This window comes from Mandrillus leucophaeus, unplaced genomic scaffold (assembly GCF_000951045.1).
Source record: "Mandrillus leucophaeus isolate KB7577 unplaced genomic scaffold, Mleu.le_1.0 Scaffold74, whole genome shotgun sequence".
Taxonomy (NCBI): domain Eukaryota; kingdom Metazoa; phylum Chordata; class Mammalia; order Primates; family Cercopithecidae; genus Mandrillus; species Mandrillus leucophaeus.
Genome location: NW_012108030.1, coordinates 2906793 through 2932424, shown reverse-complemented (window position 1 = coordinate 2932424; position 25632 = coordinate 2906793). Strand labels below are relative to the sequence as shown.

Here is a 25632-nt window from a genome sequence, read left to right as displayed (position 1 = left end):
TTTTGTATTTTTTAGTAGAGACGGGGTTTCACCATGTTAGCCAGGATGGTCTCGATCTCCTGACCTCGTGATCTGCCCGTCTCGGCCTCCCAAAGTGCTGAGATTACAGGCTTGAGCCACCACGCCCAGCCCACATTCTTTTTTTTAACCTGAGACAGGGTCTTGCTCTGTTGCCCAGGCTGGAGTGCAGTGGTGGGATCATAGCTTGCTGCAGCCTCAACCTCTTGGGCTCGAGTGATCCTCCCACCTCAGGCTCCTGAGTAGCTAGGACTACAGGTGGGCACCACCATGCATGACTGATTTCTTTATTTTAATTCTTGTAGAGATGAAGTCTTGCTGTGTTGCTCAGACTGGTCTTGACCTCCTGGCCTCAAGCGATCCTCCTGCCTTGACCTCCCTAAGTGCTGGAGTGCTGAGATTACAGGCCTGAGCTGCGGTGCCAAGTCCACTTCTACCATATTGCATTTAGTGTGCAGTATAAGCCTGTCCCATTCAGTGTAGGAGGAGACTGCACAGGGTGTGAATTACAAGAGGCTGAATTGCTGGGTGCTGTATTGGGGGCTGGGTACCACAATCTCATAGGGATGTTTGGAGAATTAAGTTAGTTGATGACTGTTTAATACAGTTCCTGGCATGTATTAAGTGCTGTGTAAGTGTTTGCTAGGATTTTGTGCCTCACTTTCCTGGTTTGCAGATGGATAATTGTAGTGTGTATCTCCCTGTTAGAAGGATCACAGGAGCTAAGTTGTGTACTGTGTTTCACTTAGGGCCTGGTGTGCAGTCAGGGTTCATTAAACAACACCTGTTCGTAGTAGCTGCCGTTACCTCTGTACGCTTCTGGAGCAGGTGTTTGTTGAGCATCTGCTTTGTTCCAGGATGTGTGTACAAGTGCTGGGTGCAGGATGTATAGTGAAAAGGTGACACAGAAGCTTTCCCTTTGTGATAGCTGGAATTTGTAGGTGACATAGAGCAGAGTTTCTCATCCTTGGCCTTAGTGACCCTGTGGACACAATCATTTCTTGTAGTGGGGGCTGTCCTGGGTATTGTAGGATGTTTAACAGCATCCTTGGCCTCTACTCACTAGATACCAGTAGCCCCCTCCCAAAGATGTGACAACCAAAAATGTCTCCAGGCATTATAAAATATACCCTGCCACATGGCCCTGCCAGGCCTCCAGTGCGCTGAGTACTCAGCAGACGGTTCCTAGGCCTTGTGTGATCTGGGGCTCAGACACCTTGGTGTCTCTCATGGAGGACTGCACATGGTGTGGAGAGAAGCTTGACAGCTGCAGTATCAGGTGATCTATGATGTGATTAAGGGCAGGCCCTAAAATTAGGTGGCACGTAGGGAAGGCTTCCTGCAGGAGGGCACACCAGGATGGGTGTCGTAGCTTCTCTGGATTCCATCTGGGCTGGAATGGGTGTGTTCCAGCACATGCAGAGACCTGGATGTCTGGGCTTCATCAGTCGAGAGGACCTATAGGCGCGGGCATGGAGCAGGAGAACAGGGTGCAGGACTCAAAGGCCTCGGATGCCAGACCAAGGGCCTGGGTTGGTTCTAGCCTTGATGAACACGGTTGGGCCTGTAGCCATTTGTTCATTTAGCTTACATTTCCTGAGGCCTCCCGTGTGCCCCACTGTGGTGGGCAAGCCTGGGGTTGAGAGAGGACTCAGACCCCATCGCGGCCTTGGGGGAGGTAGGGTCAGAGACCACATTTCAGAGGGACAGGGCCCTCAAGACCCTCAGAGGGGCGCTCAGTCTCCACACACGTCCCCTGCAGCAAAGATCAGCCTCTTACAACTATGTGACGGGAAGAATGGTGGCAACCACAGCTGCCCTTGAGGAGAGACCATCCCCAGGCCACAACCCATGTGGGACAGATGCTGCGACGCGACTGCAGATCAGGTGGAGGAGAAACGAGAGTCTGTATGTGTTAGTTTCCCAGGCTGCTGTAGCAAAGTATGAGAAACTGGCCAGAAGAATGGAAATCGATGTCTCAGGGTCTTGGAGGCTGGAAGTCCAAAATCCAGGTGGTAGGGCCAGGCTGTCTCTGAAACCTTATAGGGGAAGGGCCCTTCTGCTTCTCCCGGCGCCTGGTGCGCCCAGACCTTCCTGGCTGAGGCTGCATCACCCATCCTCACGTGGCCTCTCCCTGTGTCTCTTTGTGTCCCTGTGTCTTCCCTCTGTATGTGTGTCCGTGTCCACGTTTCTGCTTTTCACAGACACCAGCCATAGTGGATTAGGGTCTGCAGTTTAACTTGATTACCTGTGTAAAGATCTTTCCAAATCAGGTCACCTTCTGAGGTACTGGGACTTAGGACCTCAACCTGTCTTTTTGAGGGGGGCACACTTCAGCCCATACGACTGGGAGGACAGAGGAGGCCCCCATCTCTGGCCAGGAAGGTGAAGTGGGGCCAGGACTGATTTGGAGCAGACAGCCCAGAGAGGGAAGGGGACAGCAGGAGGCTGGGCAGGGAGTCAGTCACTCCAGGGTTGGAGTCAGCACAGGATCCTAGGCTTGGGGTTCCCAGCCCTTTCCCATTCCCTCCCAGTCCTCATGATTAAGACAATAAATGTTGGCTGGGCGCAGTGGCTCACGTTTGTAATCCCAGCACTTTGGGAGGCCGAGGCGGGTGGATCATGAGGTCAGGAGACCGAGACCATCTTGGCGAACACGGTGAAACCCTGTCACTACTAAAAACACAAAAAATTTGCTGGGCGTGGTGGCGGGCACCTGTAGTTCCAGCTACTCAGGAGGCTGAGGCAGGAGAATGGCATGAACCTGGGAGGCGGAGCTTGCAGTGAGCCGAGATTGCGCCACTGCATTCCAGCCTGGGTGACAGAGCAAGACTCCATCTCAAAAAAAAAAAAAAACGCACACAACAAGTGTCCCCTGTCCTGTCTGGTACTGATGCTGTGTTAGCACCAGGGATCGGGTAGGGAACTCAGCGGTGTCCCTGTCATCCCAAGGTGCATACTCCAGGATAGGGTGGGGGACAGCATGGGAGCAGGCTCTTCAAGCATAGCCTGGGGGCAGGGATGATGGCAACCCTGGGGGCTGACTGCTCTGCCCCTACAGGTTCATGGGCGGGGGTGGCGAGAGCTGCAGCCTCATCGCGGAAGGACTCAGCACAGCCTTGCAGCTGTTTGATGACTTCAAGAAGATGCGTGAGCAGATGTGAGTGCCCTGTCTGCCCAGGCTGGGTCAGTCTCTCTCTGCCTGGCCTGGAACCACTTTGCCTGTCGAGTGGCTCTACCTCTAGCCTCACCCTATAGGGCATGGGCTCTGTGTCCCCAAGCATGCTGAGCCAGGAGGCTGCAGGTTTGTTCTCGGGGGAGGTCTGGGCAGTGCCTGGTCTCAGCGTCCCCATCAGGAAGCAATGCCAACTGTGGGTGTCACTCCTGCGTGCCGTGCCTGCTGGGTGACGGAGAGCACATTCCAGAACCTCTCAGGGTCTCAGTGTTGTCAGCTGTAAATTATGGGCGTTGCTTCTGATTCCATGTGAGGCTGAATATGTGCGCCTCCACTGGTGCTGGGTCTGGGTTCCTTCTCAGGGCCCCTGTTGCTGCCGGCTCCATGTCTTCTCTCATTCCTGGTAGTGGCCAGACGCACCGGGTCTGCCTCCTCATCTGCAACTCGCCCCCATACCTGTTGCCTGCTGTTGAGAGCACCACGTACTCTGGATGCACAACTGAGAATCTCGTGCAGCAGATTGGGGAGGTGAAGACTCCAGGGTCTGAGGGAGGAGGGTCTGGGGGCCAGGATTCTTGGATTTGAGGCAGGAGGCACTGAGGGCCTGGACTCCTGGGTCTGAGGGAGGAGGCACTGGGGGCCTGGACTCTTGGGTCTGAGGGAGGAGGCACTGGGGGCCTGGACTCTTGGGTCTGAGGGAGGAGGCACTGGGGGCCTGGACTCTTGGGTCTGAGGGAGGAGGCACTGGGGGCCTGGACTCTTGGGTCTGAGGGAGGAGGCACTGGGGGCCTGGACTCAGTCACAGAATAGTCACAGACTGGCGACCAGCTTTGCTTACTCTCTTTATTTGAAACAGAGTCTGGCTCTGTTACCCAGGCTGGAGTGCAGTGGTGTGATCTTGGCTTACTGCAGCCTCTGCCTCCTGGGTTCAAGCAATTCTCGTGTTTCAGCCTCCCGAGTAGCTGGGATTATAGACGCCCGCCATCACGCCCAGCTAATTTTTGTATCTTTAGTAGAGACGAGGTTTCACCATGTTGGCCAGGCTGCTTTCGAACTCCTGGCCTCACGTGATCTGCCTGAGTCGGTCTCACAAAATCCTGGGATTACAGACGTGAGCCTCCACACCTAGCCCACTTAGTCTTACTGACAAAACCAGAACATAGAGTCTCCCGGGGCAGGCAATACCAGGTTTCAGGGTCTCCTGCCTCAAAGCCCAGTGGGAATTGTGGTTGTAGGACTGGTGCTGTCCAGCCACACAGCAGCTGTGGTAGGTTGGGGGCTGGCCCCAACACCCCTATGGAGGGGGCCCGTCATGACTGCTGGGTCCCTCTCCTATAGCGGGGGATCCACTTCTCCATCGTGTCTCCCCGGAAGCTGCCTGCACTTCGGCTTCTGTTTGAGAAGGCAGCCCCCCCGGCCTTGCTAGAGCCGCTGCAGCCTCCGACAGATGTGAGCCAGGACCCAAGGCACATGGTGCTGGTTCGGGGGCTCGTGCTGCCCGGTGAGGCCTGGGCACCGCGCGCGGGGATCGGGGGCTCGACGTGTTTCCCCAGCTCCCTCTGACTTGGATTTTGGATTTCTCTCCCCTCTCTCCATCTTGAATCCCTTCTTTCTGGGGTTGGCCATCCCTTCTGCTCTCAGTTGGGGGTGGCTCTGCCCCAGGCCCCCTCCAGCCAAAGCAGCCAGTCCCCCTGCCTCCTGCCGCACCCTCCGGTGCCACTCTCTCAGCAGCTCCCCAGCAGCCTCTGCCCCCCGTTCCCCCGCAGTACCAGGTATGGATGTTTCCAGGAAGGTACATGCTTCGGGGGACTTGCTGGAGCCCTGGCCCCTGGGGAGAGATCTAGTTGCATGTTGGAGCTTGTGGGATGATGGGAGTCCCGTGGGACATTGGGAGGGTGGGACTCCTGGGGCCATGGAAGCTCATCTGCTAGGTGATGGGTGTTGTGAGCTCCTGAGCTCTCCCAGCTGGGGCAGCTGTGCCTTGTGGGGCCGTGGGTGGTGTGACCTCGTGGGACACCAGGATTGGAGGGCCATGGTCCTCACCAGTCCCTTTCCTTCTTCCCTTCTACCCACAGGTTCCTGGGAACCTGAGTGCAGCTCAGGTGGCCGCCCAGAATGCAGTGGAGGCCGCCAAGAACCAGAAGGCTGGGCTGGGCCCTCGCTGTAAGTCCTGGGGCGAGAATGAAGGGACGGGCAGGGGCCAGGCAGGCCTCCCTCCACACACTTGTTCCTCACTTCTTCCCTTGGTCTCTCCCACAGTCTCGCCCATCACCCCTCTCCAGCAAGCTGCTCCCGGAGTTGGTCCCCCCTTCAGCCAGGCCCCAGCTCCCCAACTACCCCCAGGACCTCCTGGTGCCCCCAAGCCACCACCTGCTTCCCAGCCCAGTCTGGTCTCCACCGTGGCCCCTGGCTCCGGTCTGGCTCCCACAGCGCAGCCCGGGGCACCGTCCATGGTAGGTGCCTGCACACCTCCTGCCCCAACTCCTTCCTCCTGCTGCCCACAGCTAGGACAGTTAGAGGATGAGTCATTTGCCTTCCAGGGGGGTGTGGATCTGGTGGCCCTGGGGCCTTGGGGGTTCGTGGTACGTGTGCTGCAGATGCCTGAGATGAGGGTCTGGGGACGGAATGGGGAGGCTCATGGCTCCAGGTGGGTCAGGGCTGTTCTGAGAAACCCAAGGAATCCCTGGGTTTGGGAGTCCGGGGCATCACACAGCTTACGGGTCCTTGAATCCTGCAGCATCCAAGCATTTGGGGTCCTGGGGCTGGCCAAGTGCTGTTCTGGGAATGGATGAGCAGAAGAAGGGGCCTTTCCTTCTTCCTGGTTTGCCCTCACAGGATGGCCCCCGGAGGCCCCCCTCTTTCCCCATTCTCATGGCCCTCCTTCCTCCTCTCTGGCAGGCAGGCACTGTGGCCCCAGGAGGGGTGAGTGGCCCTTCCCCAGCCCAGCTAGGAGCCCCAGCCCTCGGTGGGCAGCAGTCAGTCTCCAATAAGCTTCTGGCATGGAGCGGGGTCCTCGAGTGGCAGGAGGTGAGGGGCCTGAGGGTCCATTGGGCACTTGGGACTCCTGGGGCCGTGGGGCTGGGCATGTGGGACTCATGGGTCACATGCATGGGGTTTGCAATGCTGGGTTTGGGGGCATTCCTTGGGCTGGACCTGTGGGATCCGGGACCAGGCCAGGAGCCCCATGGAGCAGTTGGACTTGCGGTACAGAAGAGAGTCCCCATGCAAAGAACCCAGAAAAGTCTAGGATTTGGGGCCCAGAGAAGGGCCCAGGTGATGTAGCACCTGGGGCACAGCGGATTGTGGGATTTAGGGGCCGGGCACGTAGCCCTAACATTTGAGGAATTGAAGGTTTGCTGGTCTGGAGGAGGGGCCAGGGGCTCATGGGACTTAAACTGGGGAACATCCTGAGCTTTGGGGCCAGCAGGCTAGGACATGAGGGCTCAAGGGGACTGAGGCTTATGGCCCTTTTTACTTTGACATGCTCTTTTTCCCCCTCAGAAACCCAAACCTGCCTCAGTGGATGCCAACACCAAGCTGACACGGTCACTGCCCTGCCAGGTCTATGTGAATCATGGCGAGAACCTGTAGGTGACTGTTGGGTGGGGTGCGGTGGGGCTGGGGCTGGCCCCCTCCTCACACCTCTCCTGGCATCACCCCCCCAGGAAGACCGAGCAGTGGCCCCAGAAGCTGATCATGCAGCTCATCCCCCAGCAGCTGCTGGTGAGTGGTGGTGGAGGGCCAGCCCTGCTGCCAGGCAGCCCTCACCCTACTGTCTCGTCCCTGTTCCCTGCCCTACCCCCACTCCCTGCCTCGTGTCCCCACCTCACTTGCCCACACCAACATGCCAGCTGACTTCTGTGTCTCCCGCAGACCACCCTGGGCCCTTTGTTCCGGAACTCAAGGATGGTCCAGTTCCATTTCACCAACAAGGACCTGGAGTCTCTCAAAGGCCTCTACCGCATCATGGGCAATGGCTTCGTGAGTCCAGGGCACTGGGGGCCGAGGGGCATTAACTCTTGTACTGCTTTCTGCTGACCTTTGAAGGGAATCCCAGAGTGCCTGGGCCCACGGAAGCCATTTTTGATGGTTGGGTGGATTTCATGCCCTTAGGTTCCTCGCCTTTCTTCTAGAGCCTTGACTTTTAGTATAATCATCGTATGCACCAGATTGAGGGATATTCCACATTAAAAATGTGAGCTGGATGTGACTGGAGCAGTTAGGAGGAAGCTGTTGATTCTGGCATGGGTTTATGGGATGTGTTCATTTCCTGTGGCTGCGGTAACACATTACCACAAGCAGAGGGGCTCAAAACAACAGAAACGTGTTCGATCCCAGTTCTAGAGGCCAGAAGCCCAAGGTCAGGGTGTTGGCAGGACCGCGCTCTCTCTAGAGGCTCGAGGGAAGGCCTCCTCATTGCCTCTTCTGGCCAGTAACCCCAGGCTGCAGGTGGCATCGCTCCAGGGTCTTCCTTGATCCTGTGGCTGTCTTCCCTCTGTGTGTGTCTCTATTTGGCATTTTCTGTATCTCTGTGTCCCTGTGCTTATAAGGACATCAATCATTTTGGATTAGGCCCCATTTTCCTGACCTCATCTTACTACAACTGCAAAGACCTTCTTTCCAGATAGAGTCTGGAAAAGGTGCTAGAGACTGGAACCTCAGTTTAGCTTTCTGGTTTTGTTTTTTGAGACAGAGTTTTACTCTTGTCACCTAGGCTGGAATGTAGTAGTGCAATCTTGGCTCACAGCAACTTCCGTCTCCCGGGTTCAAGCGATTCTCCTGCCTCAGCGTCCCGAGTAGCTGGGATTACAAGCGTGTGCCACTATGCCTGGCTAATTTCTATTTTTTAGTAGAGACAGGGTTTCACCACGTTGGCCAGGCTGGTCTCGAACTTCTGACCTCAAGTGATCTGCCGCCTTGGCCTCCCAAAGTGCTAGGATTACCAGTGTGAGCCACCGCACCCAGCCTCAGCATAGCTTTCTGGGAGACACAGTTCATCTTGTAACTCGGGGAAGGAGCAAATCAGTTACTTCTGTGCACCAGGCACTCCTGCACGAAAGAGGACCTTAGGGATCACCTCATGGGATCCTCACAGAACCGTGTGAAGAAGGCATTCCTGAGAGTTAGGAGTGCTTCTGGCTGCAAATAACATAGTTTTCCAAACAAATAGATAATTGGGGACACTCAGAAAAAATTTTCTCTTAGGATTCTGTGAGTCACCTGGGCTCAGTGGCCATCTCGCTTGGGGACTCTCATGGAATTGCCATCAGATGGCAGCTGAGACTCTGGTCGTCTGAAAGCTTGACTGGGCTGGATGTTCAAAATAGGCGCTCCTCATAGGCCGGGCGTGGTGGCTCACGCCTGTAATCCTAGAACTTTGGGAGGCCGAGGTGGGCGGATCACGAGGTCAGGAAGATTGAGACCATCCTGACTAACATGGTGAAACCCTGTCTCTACTAAAAATACAAAAAATTAGCCGGGCGTGGTGGCGGACGCCTGTAGTCCCAGCTGCTCCAGAGGCTGAGGCAGGAGAATGGCGTGAACCCGGGAGGCGGAGCTTGCAGTGAGCCAAGATCGCACTACTGTACTCCAGCCTGGGACAGAGCGAGACTCCGTCTCAAAAAACAAAACAAAACAAACAAAAACAGCTCCTCACACAGCACTGGCTGTTGGCTGGGGCTTGGCTAGGACTGGCCATCCCAGTGTCTGCACATGGCCTGTCCACATGGCCACACTGTGGCAGCTGAGTTCTGAGAGGACAGGCGTTGTAGGAGCAGGCATTTATTTTTTTGCACAGAACAGGACATCCAGAGGGGGCCAGCTATTGGGGTTGGTTTCATAGGTCTGTGACATCAGGGGCAGGGCCCTGTGGTTCTCTTGACCTCTCTTGTATAGTCACAGAGTAGCTCCCATGGCTCCAGACATTCCGTATGCCTTCATGAAGGAGGGGAAGGGGGCTGTGTATTTCCCTTTCTTCAAGACAGCAGAGACTTTCTCAGATTCCCGAGCAGGCCTCCCTTTCACCTCCTGGCCCAGACCTAGGCCACTGGGCAGCACCTAGGTGATGGGAGGCTGCCGGGAGCAGATATCCATGACTGTCTGGGCCTGGGACATGTTGCAGCCCCAGATGGCATTGGGAATGCAAGGGAGGAGGACACTTGGATATGGATTAGGCAGCTAGCAGTGTCTGTCTCAGGCAGGAAACTGAGGCTCAGAGAAGTCAGCTCACTTGGCCAAGTCAGCCTCGCCTCCCTCAGGAGCCCCTGCCCTGAATGCTTCATGTGTTACCCCCCTGATGACCCGTGATGTTTCCTGGGTGCTTCCTGTGGGCTGAGCCTCGGGCAGGGCTCTTGCTGTGGATCGGACATCCCATAGTCACAGCGACCCTGTGATGTGGGAGCACTCCCTGTGGGGTACACTGGCCGATGCTGAGGCCTGGAGGATCTCTTGAGGCCCGGGGTCCGACACCACTGTTGATCACAGGCCTGTGGGTACCGCGCTCTGCATCTAAGCCTCTCTGTCACGGCTGTGACTCTCAGCAGCCCTTTAAGGAGGCAGCCGTGGCATTTAATGCCCAGGGAAACTGGGGCATCCCATGAGGAGCAGGTGATGGCAAAGGTTGAAGAGCTGGGCTCCAGCACTTTCTCTCCACTTTCCCTCTCAGTGCGCAGCCAGAACCCCAGCTTGCCCTGAGTGCCTCAGTTTCTGTCTCTGGAGCAGCCCACAGCACACCTGTTCTCCTCAACCTTCTATAGCAGAAACCTCACCTCCCCTTGCCCAGGGGGCCTCTAGAATCTTCTCGAATGGGGAGGGGGTCAGGGCTGCCTCTTTCAGGGCATAAATGGTTCTGAAGAGCTGTTGTCCACCCAGGCGGGCTGCGTGCACTTCCCCCACACGGCGCCCTGTGAGGTGCGTGTGCTCATGCTCCTGTACTCGTCCAAGAAGAAGATTTTCATGGGCCTCATCCCTTATGACCAGAGCGGCTTCGTCAACGGCATCCGGCAGGTCATCACCAACCACAAGCAGGTCCAGCAGCAGAAGCTGGAGCAGCAGCAGCGAGGAGTGAGTGGTCACAGTCCCCAAACCAGCACTGCGACCCCCTCCTGCCCGGGCCCCACATGGCCCCCCGGGATCTCCAGGACCACAGACGCCCACCCTTCTCCCAATACATGGCACCCCTAAGCTAAGTCCCACTCAGATTTTCTTGCAGTCTCTCTCCTTTTTCAGCACCCACATCAAAGCCTTGACACAAAGCTTCCTACTGGGGACCTTGGAGCATACAGCGTCCCTCCCAGACCACTCACCCCCAAAGAGAATGTCCCTATCTCCTTACGAATTCCCCTCAGGGCACAGGTCCTCCTGCCTCAGATTCAGGATGCCACCACCCTCAGTTACTGACCTGCCCCTCTCTCCTCATGCAGATGGGGGGACAGCAGGCACCCCCAGGGCTGGGGCCCATTCTGGAGGACCAAGCGAGGCCCTCACAGAATTTGGTGAGGACAGGGCTGGCGGAGTGGGGACTGGGTGGGGGAGGCCCCAGAGGCTGCTCTCTGTGCCTGCAGGAGGGACGTGAGGCCCGTCTCCCTCACCCGTGTCTCTTCCCACCAGCTCCAGCTCCGCCCACCGCAGTCCCAGCCTCAGGGTACTGTAGGGGCCTCTGGGGCCACGGGGCAGCCCCAGCCCCAAGGTACTGCCCAGCCCCCCCCAGGTGCCCCCCAAGGCCCTCCTGGAACAGCTTCTGGCCCACCCCCTCCTGGACCCATCCTTCGGCCTCAGAACCCTGGGGCCAACCCCCAGCTGCGAAGCCTCCTCCTCAACCCGCCACCGGTGAGATGTGGGGGTGGGGTGGTGGGAGTTCCAGATCCTGGCCCTGGCGGTTCTGGTCCTGTTGTCTGGGAGGAGGGAGGTTGACTGTGGTCAGTGGGTGTGAATGGAGACCCGCCCAGGGCTTTAGGCAGAAGACAGACCGCCTTCTCTCTGTCCATCCCCTACCTTTGAAGAAAAACTTCCCCTCACCACTAGCTGATGCGATCTCTGAGCAGTGTCTGTGTTGAGAGGTGGAGAGTCTCTATCAGGAGCCTCTGAGCCACTCTCTGTGTTCTCCCAGCCGCAGACTGGGGTGCCCCCACCCCAGGCCTCCCTCCACCACCTCCAGCCACCAGGGGCTCCTGCGCTGCTGCCCCCGCCACACCAGGGCCTGGGGCAGCCCCAGTTGGGGCCCCCACTCCTGCATCCACCACCTGCCCAGTCCTGGCCCGCACAACTTCCCCCGCGGGCTCCACTGCCAGGTAAGGGGACCCGGGGGAGGGCAGAGGTCTGGACTGAGTGTCCCAGCAGCTCCTGGGCTAGAGCACCGAGACCAAGTGCTCCTGGGAAGTAAAGACATAGGATCCAAGAATGAGGGTTCCCCCACGGGCTGCAGAGCTCTGAGGACTCTGGGAAAGTACAGCCCATGGGTCCAAGGACCTAGTGGGTTAAGAGTGTTTCCCATGATCCTCCTGTGTGTGCTCCTGGGATTGCTGGGAAATGTGGTCTTAGGGCCAGAGAAGTAGTTTTAGAGAAGGGCTCCCAAAGGCTCATGGGAAACAGCATATTTGTAACTAGATGGGGTTAGAAGGTGCTTCTGTTGGGTCCCCCAAGGGCTGCCTAGAAAACTTAGTGCCTCTGGGCCCTCCTGGGCCCAAGGGCCTACTGGGAGATGCAGTCCCTTCCCCACTGCCCCTCAGGTCAGATGCTGCTGAGCGGGGGTCCCCGAGGCCCGGTCCCCCAGCCGGGCCTGCAGCCCAGCGTCATGGAGGACGACATCCTCATGGATCTCATCTGAATCCCCAACACCCAATAAAGTTCCTTTTTAACACACGCCCCGGCTCCCGTCACTGACATCCCTCAGGACTGGGCAGGAGGAAACCCCAGGGGGCATCTCTGTCCTTGTTCTCACTTCAGCAGACATCCCTGGGGCCCTGGGTGGGTGACGCTGGGGCCTCCGCGGTGAGTCAGAGGCAGTCTGGTGCAACCTGGTTCGTGGGAGATGCAGGGACAGGCAGGCAGCGCTCAGGACTCAAGCTCTCATGGAGGCGGCGGGGCACCATGGGAGCCTGGAAGAGGTGTCTGACCCAGCCCCAGCTCCTCAGAGTCTTGAAAGAGAATCAGCTGTCAGGCCGGGAGGGAAGGAGGTGAGGGGTGATCTGGGTGCAGAGAACAACAGAAACTTTGAATACGCAAAGACAGGAGGAAGCCTGGGATGTTGAGAGGAGCAAGTTGATGGATGCTTTTGGAGCATGAGCGTGTAGGGAGCTCATGTGTAGAGAGATGGGCAGGTGCAGAGTTTGAGGAGCTCAGATGCCAAACTGAGCAGCCCGTGGTTTGTCCTGGGGACACAGGAGAACCAGGAGACTTTGAGCGGTGGGGCGGGCTTAGGCTGGCTCTGGATGTCAGAAAGAGCCCTCTCAGCTGTGGAGCGTGATGAGACCAGACAGGAGGCCAGGAAGGGTGAGGCTGGGTGGTGGGGATGCTGGGGACTGGGGTAGAGGTTGGCTTCTGGGGTCAGGCCTACGTGATGGTAGGTGGTGGGGCTCCTGGGAGAAGGAGCTGGTAGTAAGTGTACGTGGTCCAAGGGACGTCCAGGTGACAGGTGCCATGTTGGGAGCTCAGGACGTGTCCTTAGGGGACAGTGTATGTTTGGTGTTCAAGCCACAGAAGCAGACAAGATCGCACATGGAGAGAGGGTGGTCCCTGGGTCCACATCAGAGACTGACCTTCCAGGGCTGTGGACGGGAAGACGGTGGGTCTGTCCCCAGGATGGAATACCCAGCAGGGAACAGGTTTGGGATGTGGCAAGGTGAGGGACCTAAAGGATGGCCTCAAAGACGTCCTGAGGGCAGGGGATCCAGACAGGCTTGGAGCGCAGGGCGGTCTCTCCTGGAGGTGGAGAGTGAGTTGTCTGTTGTCGGACTCTGGACCAGTGTTGCTGAGAGCGCGGTCCATGCCTGGACCACTAGCATCCACATCATTTTGGATGCTGGTTAACGTACAGATTCACAGGCCCCACCCCAGGAGAGAGATTGCAATCTGGTGGCCTATGGGCCATGGTGCAGATGAGTTTTGTTTGGCCTTCCCTGTGTTAGCATATGTGGCATTTTTTTCTTGAGTTAGTTATAACAATCAGGTTAATTCACACACACACACACACACACACACACACACAAAATCTGCAGTCTTGGCATCTTTTGACAAGTCAGAAGAATTGGCACCCCTGGGCCCGCCCTTCTGCCTGGCAACAACGGGCTGGAGCTGCCCCTCTCCATGGGGCGTGTGCTCTCCGGTTCGCCACAGTCCCCACCACTCCCTCTTGGCTCCCCCGTGAGGCAGAGAGTCACTGCCTTTGTCACGGGGCTTGCACTGTGGTTGTTCTGTGGTAGCATTCAGAGGAAAGTGAAATCTTTCTTGTACTCATGTCTCTATCACAAGCGGCAAAACGAAAGAGAGAAGGAGAGGGCCGCGTGTTTCGAGAAAAGTGGGAGCGAGCCTATTTCTTTGTAGAAGTGAAGAGCATGCCTATGTGTTTAATATGCAAACAAATCGTGTCTGTGTTGAAAGAATACAACCTGAAACGCCACTACGAATCAAAGCATAGCAAGAGCTACGACCAGTACACAGAGCAGACTCGAGACGCCATCCTCAGCGAACTGAAAAAGGGACTCAAATGTCAGTAGGGTTTGTCTTGAAAAGCGAATTAACAGAAGTGGTGCGGCAGTGGTACGCCGTTCCGGAATCACGTGAGAAGAATGACCTGGGCATTCAGAGCTACAGCAGATGGCGAGTTGATAAAGGAGCAGAGTGACGTGTCCTTTACAGAAACACATGACTGTTGAGACCATTATTTAAGTCTAACGGGCATTTGCGTTGCACAGTGAGTTGGTGATAACTCGGGGGATTTACAAGTCCAGTTGCTTGAAAGAGTCAAATTGATTGTGGCCTTTTCTTTCGCTGCTCATAAACTATTACCACCCAGTTAGCTTTATTTATTTGTGGTGTTAAGAAACTTGATGTGACTGAAGAAGTCTGTGGCATGGTGCCAAGGCGGGCCCAACACTGGGAAAGGACTCATTTTTTTTTTGTATATTGAGAGAAAAGTTTCACATAGACTGGCCAGAGTTCTGAAGCACAACTACAGACAGCTGTCATGACAGGGGGACTCGACAGGACACCTTGAGCCAAGGTGACAGAATTTGGCAAGGACACGGAAGTCGGGTCGTTGGCATCCATCATCAGGAGTTGACTTGTTCTGAGCAGCTGAACAGAACACACCGTGATGCTCTCGACACTTCCGCTCCTGGGCTTTAGTCACGAGTGAGTTGATGATGACTTGACCTGAGAGATTTCACAGAAGCTCTGTGACTTGGTTGTGGAAGAAATCGGAACTGTACAAGTTAATCAGCTTGGTTCATTTTAAATCAAGCAAAAGCCACAGTGGGTTCCCCTGAGAAGGTTAGTCAAAGACTTCTGGTCAAGGTTATGACCGTTCTGAACACTGAATATTTCTCTGCGAGGATGTCCACAAACAGCTACTTGAATGTAAGATGGTATATGCTTGGTCCTGGCAAAAACGGGGAATCCACCAGCAAGGAAAAAAAACGTTTACTCTTTCCTACGCCACAGTTGGCTTTCAGAAATGAAAGACGTGGCCCGGACTATATTCACCTACGTCCTGGGGTGGAAGACCAAATTCCCCCAAAGGCCCTTGGAATCCAGACTCATGAGAAGGAAGAGACACTGTCCAGTTTGCCTTTGTTGGTAAATGTTTCTTGTGTGAATACAGACCATAAATAGTAATTGAACTACGGTGCAATATGGCGCTGGTTCCTAAATACAAGTCTGTGTGAAGATGGTGAGATTCTACAACTATCTCCAGTAGTTGTCCTGAATATCCATGTTTGGGAGTACCCACGCTTGTGAACAGCTGTTTTCCATTACGAACCTGAATCAAATTAAACATTGTTCCCAGTTTAAGGATTCAAGGCTGAATTCTAAACTGCCCATCCCCACCGTGCCACCCCAAGGCCTGACACATCTCGGTGTGGAAGGGAAGACACCAGCCTTTTTGGCTTCAACTCAAAGGCGGAAAAAGAATTATGAAAGAGAAAATTTTAATAATTAAATATTTCTATTTTTCAATTTGTATTTTTTCAATTTTGAATTTAAAAATATAAACTCCAGTATCATCCATGTTTGTATTATGTTCCATGCATTCACCATAGTTCAGTAAAGATCCAATTTGATGATATTTCTGGCCGTCGACTTTTCTTATACCTGGCTAGTTCACTCATTTATGTGACCCGCCTGGCCCCTGTAGGCATGTGAGTTTCCCATCCCTGCCCTGGAACTGTTGGATCCAGCGGGGGGAGGGCGGGGGTCTGGGAGTCGTGTGAGCAAGCTCTCTAGGCGATCCTCAGGAATGTGCGTGTGGAGCAGGAGGCACTGGTGACAGCGAATAAGTGAAAGTGGGGGATTTCCCAGGCAGCCTGTGTAGCAGGGGTTTTTGAAAACTCAGATGGCTTCAGGGACCAGGCAGGTGATGAAAATGTGTGAAGCGGACGGGTGTAAGACAACAGGGAATGATGGGGACTGTGGCGAACTTGGAGAGTGCTTGCCCCGCCTAATGGCATTCAAATTGAAACCAAAAACACTGTGAGGACCAAACAAAATCTGCCTGTGGGTCTAATGAGGCCGCCAGGCCGCCATTTTGCGACCTCTGGAAGAAGGAGAAGACTCGAGAACAAGGACAGAACCCCGAGAAAGAGCCACGCGTAAGGGTTGGGCTGGGAGCCAGAAGCCAGGAGGAGAACCAGGCAAGTGTGGTATTCTGGAAGCTGAGTGTTTTTGAGGAGGGAACGATCGACTCTGTCAGAAGCCGCTGAGAGGAGCAGGAAGCAGCCTTCGGTGTTTCCACCAGGGTGGCCACGTCCCCCAGCAAGGGAAACGCAGGTTTGGATCAGAAACAAATTGGTTAAAAGGAAAGGTTTCCAGTCGCCAGTTTGGCCATCTCATGCCAGTGGCGCCCTCTTGACCTTAACACTCAATTAGAGGAACCAGAGGGATTGTCGTGGCCTAATCACACTTGTTTATCGGAGTGAACCGGGGCTTGCTTATTAATAGTAGCAGACCTGTTAGGGGTGAAAGAAAATGCCCACCCACCAGCTCCAAAGAAGAATTAGGAGAAAAAGGACACCTTCTCAAAAGGGGTTTTAAGAATGTATTTGTTTCAAGGTACACAAAACACTAACACATATTTTCTCACCATCTTGGCGTTTAAAAAAAAATTAACTTTTAAAATGTATTGAGTTACACATACTAGAACAGTTTCCTAAAATGAAAAAGCACAGAAATGTGTGGAATAAAAAGGAGGCCCAGGCCGGGCACAGTGGTTCACGCCTGTAATCCCAGCACTTTGGGAGGCCGAGGCGGGTGGATCACCTGAGATTGGGAGTTCAAGACCAGCCTGACCAACATGGTGAAACCCTGTCTTTACTAAAGATACAAAATTAGCTGGCCATGGTGGCACATACCTGTAGTCCCAGCTACTTGGGAGGCTGAGGCAGGAGAATCGCTTGAACTCGGGAGGCGGAGGTTGTAGTGAGCCGAGATTGCACCATTGCACTCCAGCCTGGGCAACAAGAGCAAAACTCCTTCTCAAAAAAAAGAGACGAGGCCCAAGGAGTGAGGCCAGATCTAGACACATGGGCCTCACCTCCCCATTTCATAGGCCAGGTGACAATAAGGCCTAAGAACTTCATGTGCACCTTAGAACAGCCAACACCAACGGAGCAAATCTTTTGGGAAAGTTTTTCTCTGAATGCAAGGTTCTCCTAAGGCAAGAAATAGTGAAAACCCTAGAACAGCAGGGTTTAATCCCGAGATGTGTGCTGATTAGCTCTGTGACCTCAGGCAGGTCCCTGCACGTCTCTGAGCCTCACTTTCCCCATATGTCAAATAGTGACTACCCCAGAGGATTCTCATAAGGAATACACGATTTGGCCCAGCTCAGTCCTGGACACAGGAGAGCTGCTAGTAGCCACTGTTGTCATCTTTTGGCTGAAATTCACTCTAAGAAGGTAAAACGTGGGCAAAACTGTTTATAGAAATGCATGCCAAGCTGGGCCTCACACCTGTGATCCCAGCACTTTGGGAAGCTGAGGTAGGAGAATCAGTTGAGGCCAGGGTTTTGGTACCAGCCTGGCCAACATGGTGAAACCCCATTTCTATTTAAAAAATGCATCCTGGCTGGGCGTGGTGGCTCACGCCTGTAATCCCAGCACTTTGGGAGGCTGAGGCAGGCAGATCACTTGAGGCCAGGAGTTTGAGATTAGCCTGGCCAACATGGTGAAAGTCTGTCTCTAGTAAAAATACAAAACTTAGTTGTGGTTACACGCACCTGTAATCCCAGCTACTTGGGAGACTGAGGCACAAGAATCACTTGAACCCCGGAGGTGGAAGTTGCAGTGAGCCAAGATCGTACCACCGCACTCCAGCCTGAGTGACAGCAAGACTGTCTCAAAAAAAAAAAAAAAAGCATCCTAATGTATAAAAATCATTTGTGTCCAGAAAGGTTATAATTGAGTGAGTGACTTGTAAATATTTTATTTTTGACCAATTTGCTTTTGAATCACACATCATGGCTAGAGGCAAGACTGGGGATTCATGAAAATTCTTGCAAAGGAGCAGGTGGTAGGAGGTAATTGGAAAAAAAGTGACTGTTGAGGTAAAAATGCTAAAACGCCAACATATTAATAGTTGCAAACCTGTTTGGGGTGAAAGAAAATGCCCACCCACCTCCAAAGGATTAGGAGAAAAAGGACACCTTCTCAAAAGGGGTGTTAAGAATATATTTGTTTCAAGGTACACAAAACACTAACAAGTATTTTCTCACCATCTTGGCGTTTAAAAAAAATTAACTTTTAAAATGTATTGAGTTACACATACTAGAATAGTTTCTTAAAATGAAAAGGCACTGAAATGTGTGGAATAAAAAGTGGAAGTACCATCGGGCATGGTGGCTCATGCCTGTAATCACAGCACTTTGGGAGGCCGAGGTGGGTGGATCATGAGGTCAGGAGTTGGAGACCAGCCTGGCCAACATGGTGAAACCCCATCTCTACTGAAAATACAAAAATCAGCCAGCGTGGTGGCAGGCGCCTGTGATCCCAGCTACCCAGAAGGCTGAGGCAGGTGAATCACTAGAACCCAAGAGGCAGAGGCTGCAGTGAACCGAGATCGTGCCATTGCACTCCAGCCTGGGAGACAGAGCAAGACTCTGTCTCAACAACAACAAAAGTGGAATTACCCCTTCACACCTCACTCTCGCCTCTCCTGCCCAAACACACACCCTGAGCAAACCACTTACCTCCCCAGAGGCTGATGTACCAGTCCTGCATTTGGATTTACATGCATGTGGTTTTGGACACATTTGTAGTTTAATTATTATATATGTGAGTCAATTTCTTTGTTCTTTAGCTTGCTTTTTTTTTTTTTTTCTTCCCACCAAAGTAATGGCCATCTGCCTGCACTGTTTTTATTTATTTATTTAGAGACAGTCTCACTCTGTTGTCCAGGCTGGAGTGCAATGGTGTGATCTCAGCTCGCTGCAACCTCTGCCTCCCAGGTTCAGGCATTTCTCCTGCCTCAGTCTCCCAAGTAGCTGGGATTACAGGCACGAGCCACCACGCCTGGCTAAGTTGTTGTTAAAGTAAGTAAAGTCTTACTCTGTTGCCCAGGCTGGAGTGCAGTGGTGCAATCTCAACTTACTGCAACCTCCACCTCCCAGGTTCAAGCGCTTCTCCTGCTTCACCCTTCTGAGTAGCTGGGATTACAGGCGCCCACCACCACACCCAGCTGATTTTTGTATTTTTAGTTGAGACGGGGTTTCACCATGTTGGCTAGGCTGGTTTCAAACTCCTGACCTCAGGTGATCTACCCACCTCGGCCTCCCAAAGTGCTGGGATTATAGGTGTGAGCCACCGTGCCTGGCCTGCCTGCACTGTTAATTTCCTGTTCCTCTGTGTCCCCACTTCTCATGGTGGCCTCAAGTAGTGCACTAAACAGACACATTTCAGTTCCACAAGCGATCCTGTCTATAAGTTAGATATCTGTTGTGTAACAAACCCCACCACTAAAACAAGAAGCATTTATTGCCTCACAGTTGCTGGGGGTCAGGAATCCAGGCTTGGCTGAGCTGCTGGCTCCTGGGCTCTCAGGGTTGCAGTCGAGCTGGTGGCGGGGCCTGTGCAGTCATCAGAAGGCTCTGTGAGGAGGGCCCACTCCCAGTCCACTCACATGCCTGTTGGCAGTATTCAGTTCCTCACAGGTGATGGGGCCGAGAGCCTCAGTTTCTTGCTGTTGGCTGGAGGTTTCCCTCGCTTTCTCGCCATTACGGGCCTCTTCACAGGGCACCTTGCAGTTGCAATGTAGCATCCAGCTTCTCTAGAAATATGAGAGGGGCTGGGCGCGGTGGCTCAAGCCTGTAATCCCAGCACTTTGGGAGGTCAAGGCGGGTGGATCACCTGAGGTCAGGAGTTTGAGACCAGCCTGGCCAACATGGTGAAACCTCGTCTCAACTAAAAATACAGAATATTAGCTGAGCACGGTGGCAGGTAATCCCAGGTACTTGGAAGGCTAAGGCAGGAGAATCGCTTGAACCCAGGAGGTGGAGGTTGCAGTGAGCTGAGAACACAACATTGCGCACCAGTCTGGGCTGCAAGAGTGAAACTCTGTCTCAAGAAAAAAAAGAAAAAGAAATGAGAGACGACGCCCAAGGTGGAAGCTGCAGTCTTTTCTACCCCAGTCTTGGAATTGATATCTTGTCACTCTTGCTATATTCTGTACAAGTTGCTAGGTTCAGCCCACACTCAAGCTGAGAGGACAGTGCAGACAGGAGGTGAGGGTCATGGGGGCCGTCTTTCAGGATGCCTGCCATGCCGCGCCCTGCCAGTTGGGGGCCTGTCCAGTTTTTCTTTTAATTTTTTTTTTTTTGTGATGGAGTCTCACTCACGCCCAAGCTGGAGAGCACTGGTGCCATCTCAGCTCACTGCAGCCTCCGCTTCCCAGGTTCAAGCGATTCTCCTGCCTCAGCCTCCCGAGTAGCTGGGATTACAGGCACACACCACCACACCCAGCTAATTTTTGTGTTTTTAGTAGAGATGGAATTTTGCCATCTCTGGCAAAATTTGAGCCAGGTTGGTCTCAAACGCCTGACCTCAAGTGATCCACCCACCTTGAGCTCCCAAAGTGCTGGGATTACAGGCGTGAGCCACTGCGCCCGGCCAGTTTTTCACTATTATCAGACACGCTGCAGAGGATGAATGTGTATTTTTTTAAACCCACTTGTGCAGGCATTCCTATGGGATGCATTCCTAGCAGCAAAATTTCAGAACTGAGTATGCCAACTTTATTTACATGACCTAAAAAATGGTGTATTCATTTTTCGCATATAGGAGAAACCTTCCTATGGTTCACACTTGGAGAGGCTCCAGAAACCAACCAATGCAGTCCCTCTCAGCTCCCTCTAGAGATCAGTTACCAATTGCTTAAGTGTCTTTTCAGAAATATGTACAAGCAGGTACAAGCAAATAGAGAAACTGATTCATTTTCTGCTTTTCTATCCAGTGGCAGCCTACTTCATTCTATGATTTTTTTTGTTTTGTTTCTTTCCAATCTAACAACATATCTTGAAGTTTGTGCCAGGACAAAAAGCCTTCCATTCATTTTATTATTTTTTTTAAAAATAGCCCAGGAGGCTGGGCTCAGTGGCTCCTGCCTGTAATCTCAAACCCAGGACCCTGGGTTTGGGGATAGGGCAGGTCTGCCTTGTACAATCTGGGAACACTCAGCATGGTCTGTGCTGGAGGGCAGATGGTGGCAGAGAAGCTAAGAAGTGCGGCAGTGACGAGGGTAAGGTGGTCCCAAGCCCGAGGGGCTGTGCCCCTTGTTTATTCCACAAAGTGCAGGCCAACACCTACTGAGATTAAGAACCTGGGCCCTGTCCCTGCCCTGTGTCTCTGCAGCCTGTGATCTCAGGCTTTTGCTTGCGGATTCCTGGTTTCCCCATCTGTGGAGTGGGGATAAAAAGATGGTTGAACTCATGGCCTGCTGTGTGAGAATTCAGTGGGTTCAGACATGAAGTTCTTGAGAAACATTTAACTACTATTATTGCCAGGGGTCCCACTGTCAACCCTGGAGTGCATGAACTTAGTTCACTGCAGCCTCTGCCTACAGGGGTCAAGCAGTCTTCCCACCTCAGCTTGTCGAGTAGCTGGGACTACAGACACGCACCGCCGTCCCCAGCTAATTTTTGTAGTTTTTGTAGAGAAATAGTCTCAGTATGTTGCTCAGGCTGGTCTGGAACTCCTGGCCTCAAGTATAATTCTCCTGCCTCAGCCTCCAGAGTAGCTGGGACTACAGACATGTGACACCATGCCTGGCTAGTTATATAGTTGTAGAGATAGAGTCTTGCTACGTTACCCAGGCTGGTCTCAAACTCCTGGGCTCAAGCAATGCTCCAACCTCAGTCTCCCAAAGTGTTGAAGACTACAGGTGTGAGCCACTGCACCTGGACACAAATAATGACGAGAAAGTTGAAATTTACCTAGAGTTTGCAGAGCATGTATCAGGCAGACCTTAAAAAAAAAAAAAAAAAAAAAAAAATTTCAGCCATACACTATTTTGTAATGGCAAAAAAAGAAAAAAGAAAAATCCAAGCCAGAGATGATCTTACTCCCATTTCTTAGTATAAAGCATTTTATTATCTTTTTTGTTTGTTTTGAGACGGAGTCTCATACTGTCGCCCGGGTTGGAGTACAGTGGCACAGTCTCGGTTCACTGCAACCTCCGCCTCCTGGGTTCAAGTGATTCTCCTGCCTCAGCTTCCCTAGTAGCTGGGATTACAGGTGGCCACTACCATGCCCAGCTAATTTTTTGTATTTTTAGTACAGATGTGGTTTCACCATGTTGGCCACCATGCCTAGCAAATTATTGTAGTTTTTGTAGCGGTGGGAGTCTCGCTATGTTGCCCAGACTGGTCTCGAGCTCCTGGGCTCAAGCAATCCTCCCACCTCGGCCTCCCACCCAATGTGTTGGGATTACAGGCATGAGCGACCGTGCCCAGTGGAACATCACATTCTTGTATAAGCTCCACCCACAAACCACAATGAATCATTTTTTTTTTTTAATTTTTTTTATGAGACGGAGTCTCGATCTGTCGCCCAGGCTGGAGTGCAGTGGCACGATCTTGGCTCACTGCAACCTCTGCCTCCCGGGTTCACGCCATTCTCCTGCCTCAGCCTCCCGAGTAGCTGGGACTACAGGCGCCTGCCACCATGCCCAGCTAATTTCTTTTTTATGTTTAGTAGAGACGGGGTTTCACCATGTTAGCCAGGATGGTCTCGATCTCCTGAGCCTCATGATCCACCCACCTCAGCCTCCCAAAGTGCTGGGATTACAGGTGTGAGCCACCGCGCCCGGCCAAGTTTTTTTTTTTTAAGTGGCTTGAGAACCTAAAGACGTTTATGAAACAAACTGGGGGCTGAGTCTTCCTAGGTTTTTATGAGCTTTTTCATTAAATAATTTACAGTTGCTTTACTTGTACCTAAACTGGCAGCATTTTTTTTTTTATTATTTTTAGAGATGGAGTCTTGCTTTGTTACCCAGGCTGGAGTTGCAGTGGTGAGATCTCGACTCACTGCAACCTCCGTCCCCTGGGTTCAAGCGAGTCTCCTGCCTTAGCCTCCAGAGTAGCTGGGACTACAGGCACACACCACCATGTCAGGTTAATTTTTGTATTTTTAGTGGAGACTGTGTTTCACCATGTTGGCCAGACTGGTCTTGAACTCCTGACCTGAAGTGATCCACCCACCTCGGCTTCCCAAAGTGCAGAATTACAGGTGTGAGCCAGGCCTGATGTTTTTCTTTTAACAACTCCCTTTTAGTCTTTCCAAAGCAAGCAATCTGGTTTGTATATAAACAACTCTCTTACATTAATTTCATTATTTGGATTGTAAATTAAAGAACTTCTGGCATAAACAGGTTTGGATCAAACAGCTACCTTTCAGGAAGTAAGCAGCTTGAGAGATGGAAGTGGAATTGCTTAGTCATAATAGTAGCCTGCTAGCCCCGGCAGCGGGCTTCACAGATGAAAAGGAAAGCGTCTTTCAAGTTGGTGGACTGAGTGAGATGGTTTCAGAGAGTTTTGTTGCAGTATTACTGATAGAATTTCAGCCTACATTTTCATTTCACTTTCTGACATGAGTTCCCATTTTGCTCACTCTGGAGTACACCCTCATATACCTTTCTCCATGCTTATACAATTCAGGGCATTCAAACTCATGCACGTCCTGGTGGGTTCTGAGGGATGGGAAGGCATTAACTAGGTAGAGAACAGGAAGGATGGGAAAGAGTTTTTTGGGGGGGCAGCAGCAGGGTCCACAGTACCAAGTTTGGATTTAGTTCTAAGGGGACTGGGATGGGAAGCCATTGGATGGTTTTGATTATTGCAGTGACAGATAAGGCAGCAAGAGTTAGGAGGCGTCACCCAGGCAAGAGATCTCGATGGTTTGGACCAACAAGAATGGGGAGAAGTAAAGATTCAGGGAGATTAAAGAAGCTCCTGTCTGGGTTTTCTCCTTCCCGCTGCCAGGTTGTCCTCACATGGGTGATTGACAGGGCATTGGAGGTACCTGTTGATAACTAACTTGCAGTTTGTGTCCAGGGAGCACTGATTCTGTTTGGCTACAATCCAGGTTGGATTTGGGGCTTAAGGCTGGGCTCCAGTCAGCCCTGGGAATCCCCTGGGCAGGAGGCTTAGTGGGGGCAGGGAAACATGGACGGGCCTACAGGTTCTTCTGCCATTTCACTGGCCACTCCTCGGTGTCCTTTGCTGGTTGCTTCTCATTGTTGTGACTGTTAAAGGGATGAGTGTCCCAGTCTCTTTGGGATCTTATCCAGTCTCCATTCAAATACTGATGACTCCCGAATTTCTCTCTGCAGGCTATGACATCAAAATCTACCTACATTGTTTAGTCAATATCCCAAACAGAAGTAGGGATTCCCTCCCTAACCGCTTACAGCTGTGTCTATTTCTCCTGTCTACCTTCACTCGGCTCCACCCACACTGGCTCCCTTTTATTCCTTCTACTTTCAGGATTTGTCTTTGCTGTTCTGTCCTCTTGGCACACTTTTCCAGCCATCTGGAATGGCAGGTTGCTCACAGGTCACTTTCTTGACTTCCCTTGCTTGCTAACTTTACCTCCCTATGGTCATATCCCATCGCCCTGTGGATATGTGCTAGTTAACACTTAGCACAGCCTGTGATTATGCCTCTCCCCAGTGGACCGTGGGGTCTGTGAGGGACCTGGTCTGATTCGGTCGTTGCCGTGCACAGAACCGGACAGGGTACTCATAACAGATTTTTGTTAAGAAAATCTAACCTTTGAGTAGTGGCTGCGTCAAGCATTTGATCCACATAACCACTCTAGGGTTAGATGTTACCCACGTTGAAGGAACAAAAATCGAGGGAAAAATCTTTTTTTTGAGACGGCGTCTCGCTCTGTCGCCCAGGCTGGAGTGCTGGAGCGATCTCGGCTCACTGCAAGCTCCGCCTCTTGGGTTTACGCTATTCTCCTGCCTCAGCCTCCCGAGTAGCTGGGACTACAGGCGCCCGCCACCACGCCCCGCTAGTTTTTTGTATTTTTTTTTAGTAGAGACAGGGTTTCACTGTGTTAGCCAGGATGGTCTTGATCTCCTGACCTCGTGATCCGCCCGTCTCGGCCTCCCAAAGTGCTGGGATTACAGGCTTGAGCCACCGTGCCCGGCCAAATCGAGGGAAAAATCTTATACAACTAGTAAGCGGCTACGCAGTCATTTCATTTTAGCAGAGCGAATGAGCGAATCCACGGAAGGCCGGGGAGCGAGGCGAGCGGCTTGGAGTAGCCAGGGACGGCGGGCGGAGCCTGGGTGCAGGGACTAATGGGCGGAGCCTCCGTGGACCGCTGCCCCCACCCCCAAGCCGCGCGGGGGCCGCTGGGAGTTGGAGTCCCCTGCCCATCTCGCCACGTCACCGCCTGCAAACCTTCAGCTCTCCCCTCAGGCTCGGGTGCAATCCGTACTCTCAGTGGGTTCCCTTTTAGTGGGTTCCCTTGTCCCCAGGCCCATTATTCTGTCCTCCTCTTTTCCCTTATGTCTTTTGGCGCGGTCTCCCGGCTCTGCGGGTCCAGGGCTCCGGATGAGGTCTCCCGCCGTCCCGACCCCGGCAAGGGGCCAGCTTGGTGTCGCCTTCGTTCTTCTGCCACCCCGTTTGGTAGGGAATCCCGCTCCCGCCACGCCCCCTGAAGTTGTTGCTCGCGCGTATTCCCAGGCCCTCCCCCGCGCCGGAGCTGCCCGCCCGACCGCCGAGC

The 25632-nt window shown here is 53.1% G+C and overlaps 2 protein-coding genes and 1 long non-coding RNA gene across 3 annotated transcripts in view; 2 read left to right on the top strand and 1 right to left on the bottom strand.

Moving 5' to 3' along the window:
• MED25 (mediator complex subunit 25) overlaps positions 1 to 12053 on the top strand; it is a 22757-nt gene extending 10704 nt beyond the window's left edge. Inside the window, exons 3-17 of the mRNA XM_011966068.1 lie at positions 3080 to 3178; positions 3601 to 3721; positions 4532 to 4694; positions 4835 to 4965; positions 5269 to 5356; positions 5453 to 5646; positions 6092 to 6220; positions 6695 to 6780; positions 6859 to 6916; positions 7067 to 7174; positions 10064 to 10255; positions 10615 to 10686; positions 10802 to 11020; positions 11301 to 11481; positions 11920 to 12053. Of these exons, the coding sequence (XP_011821458.1) occupies positions 3080 to 3178; positions 3601 to 3721; positions 4532 to 4694; positions 4835 to 4965; positions 5269 to 5356; positions 5453 to 5646; positions 6092 to 6220; positions 6695 to 6780; positions 6859 to 6916; positions 7067 to 7174; positions 10064 to 10255; positions 10615 to 10686; positions 10802 to 11020; positions 11301 to 11481; positions 11920 to 12017 (1939 nt within the window). The 3' untranslated portion in view covers positions 12018 to 12053. The remainder of the gene's footprint in view (positions 1 to 3079; positions 3179 to 3600; positions 3722 to 4531; positions 4695 to 4834; positions 4966 to 5268; positions 5357 to 5452; positions 5647 to 6091; positions 6221 to 6694; positions 6781 to 6858; positions 6917 to 7066; positions 7175 to 10063; positions 10256 to 10614; positions 10687 to 10801; positions 11021 to 11300; positions 11482 to 11919) is intronic.
• A 1672-nt stretch (positions 12054 to 13725) lies between these two features.
• LOC105528973 lies at positions 13726 to 21861 on the bottom strand. Its single transcript, XR_001004438.1, has 3 exons — positions 21831 to 21861; positions 19387 to 19954; positions 13726 to 15170 (listed from the first exon to the last, which is right to left on the bottom strand). It is a non-coding gene; the product is annotated as an uncharacterized LOC105528973 (long non-coding RNA).
• Positions 21862 to 25326: 3465 nt separating this feature from the next.
• The window catches only part of PTOV1 (prostate tumor overexpressed 1), a 10403-nt gene continuing 10097 nt past the window's right edge, over positions 25327 to 25632 (top strand). Inside the window, exon 1 of the mRNA XM_011966009.1 lies at positions 25327 to 25535. Within this exon, the coding sequence (XP_011821399.1) occupies positions 25461 to 25535 (75 nt within the window). The 5' untranslated portion in view covers positions 25327 to 25460. The remainder of the gene's footprint in view (positions 25536 to 25632) is intronic.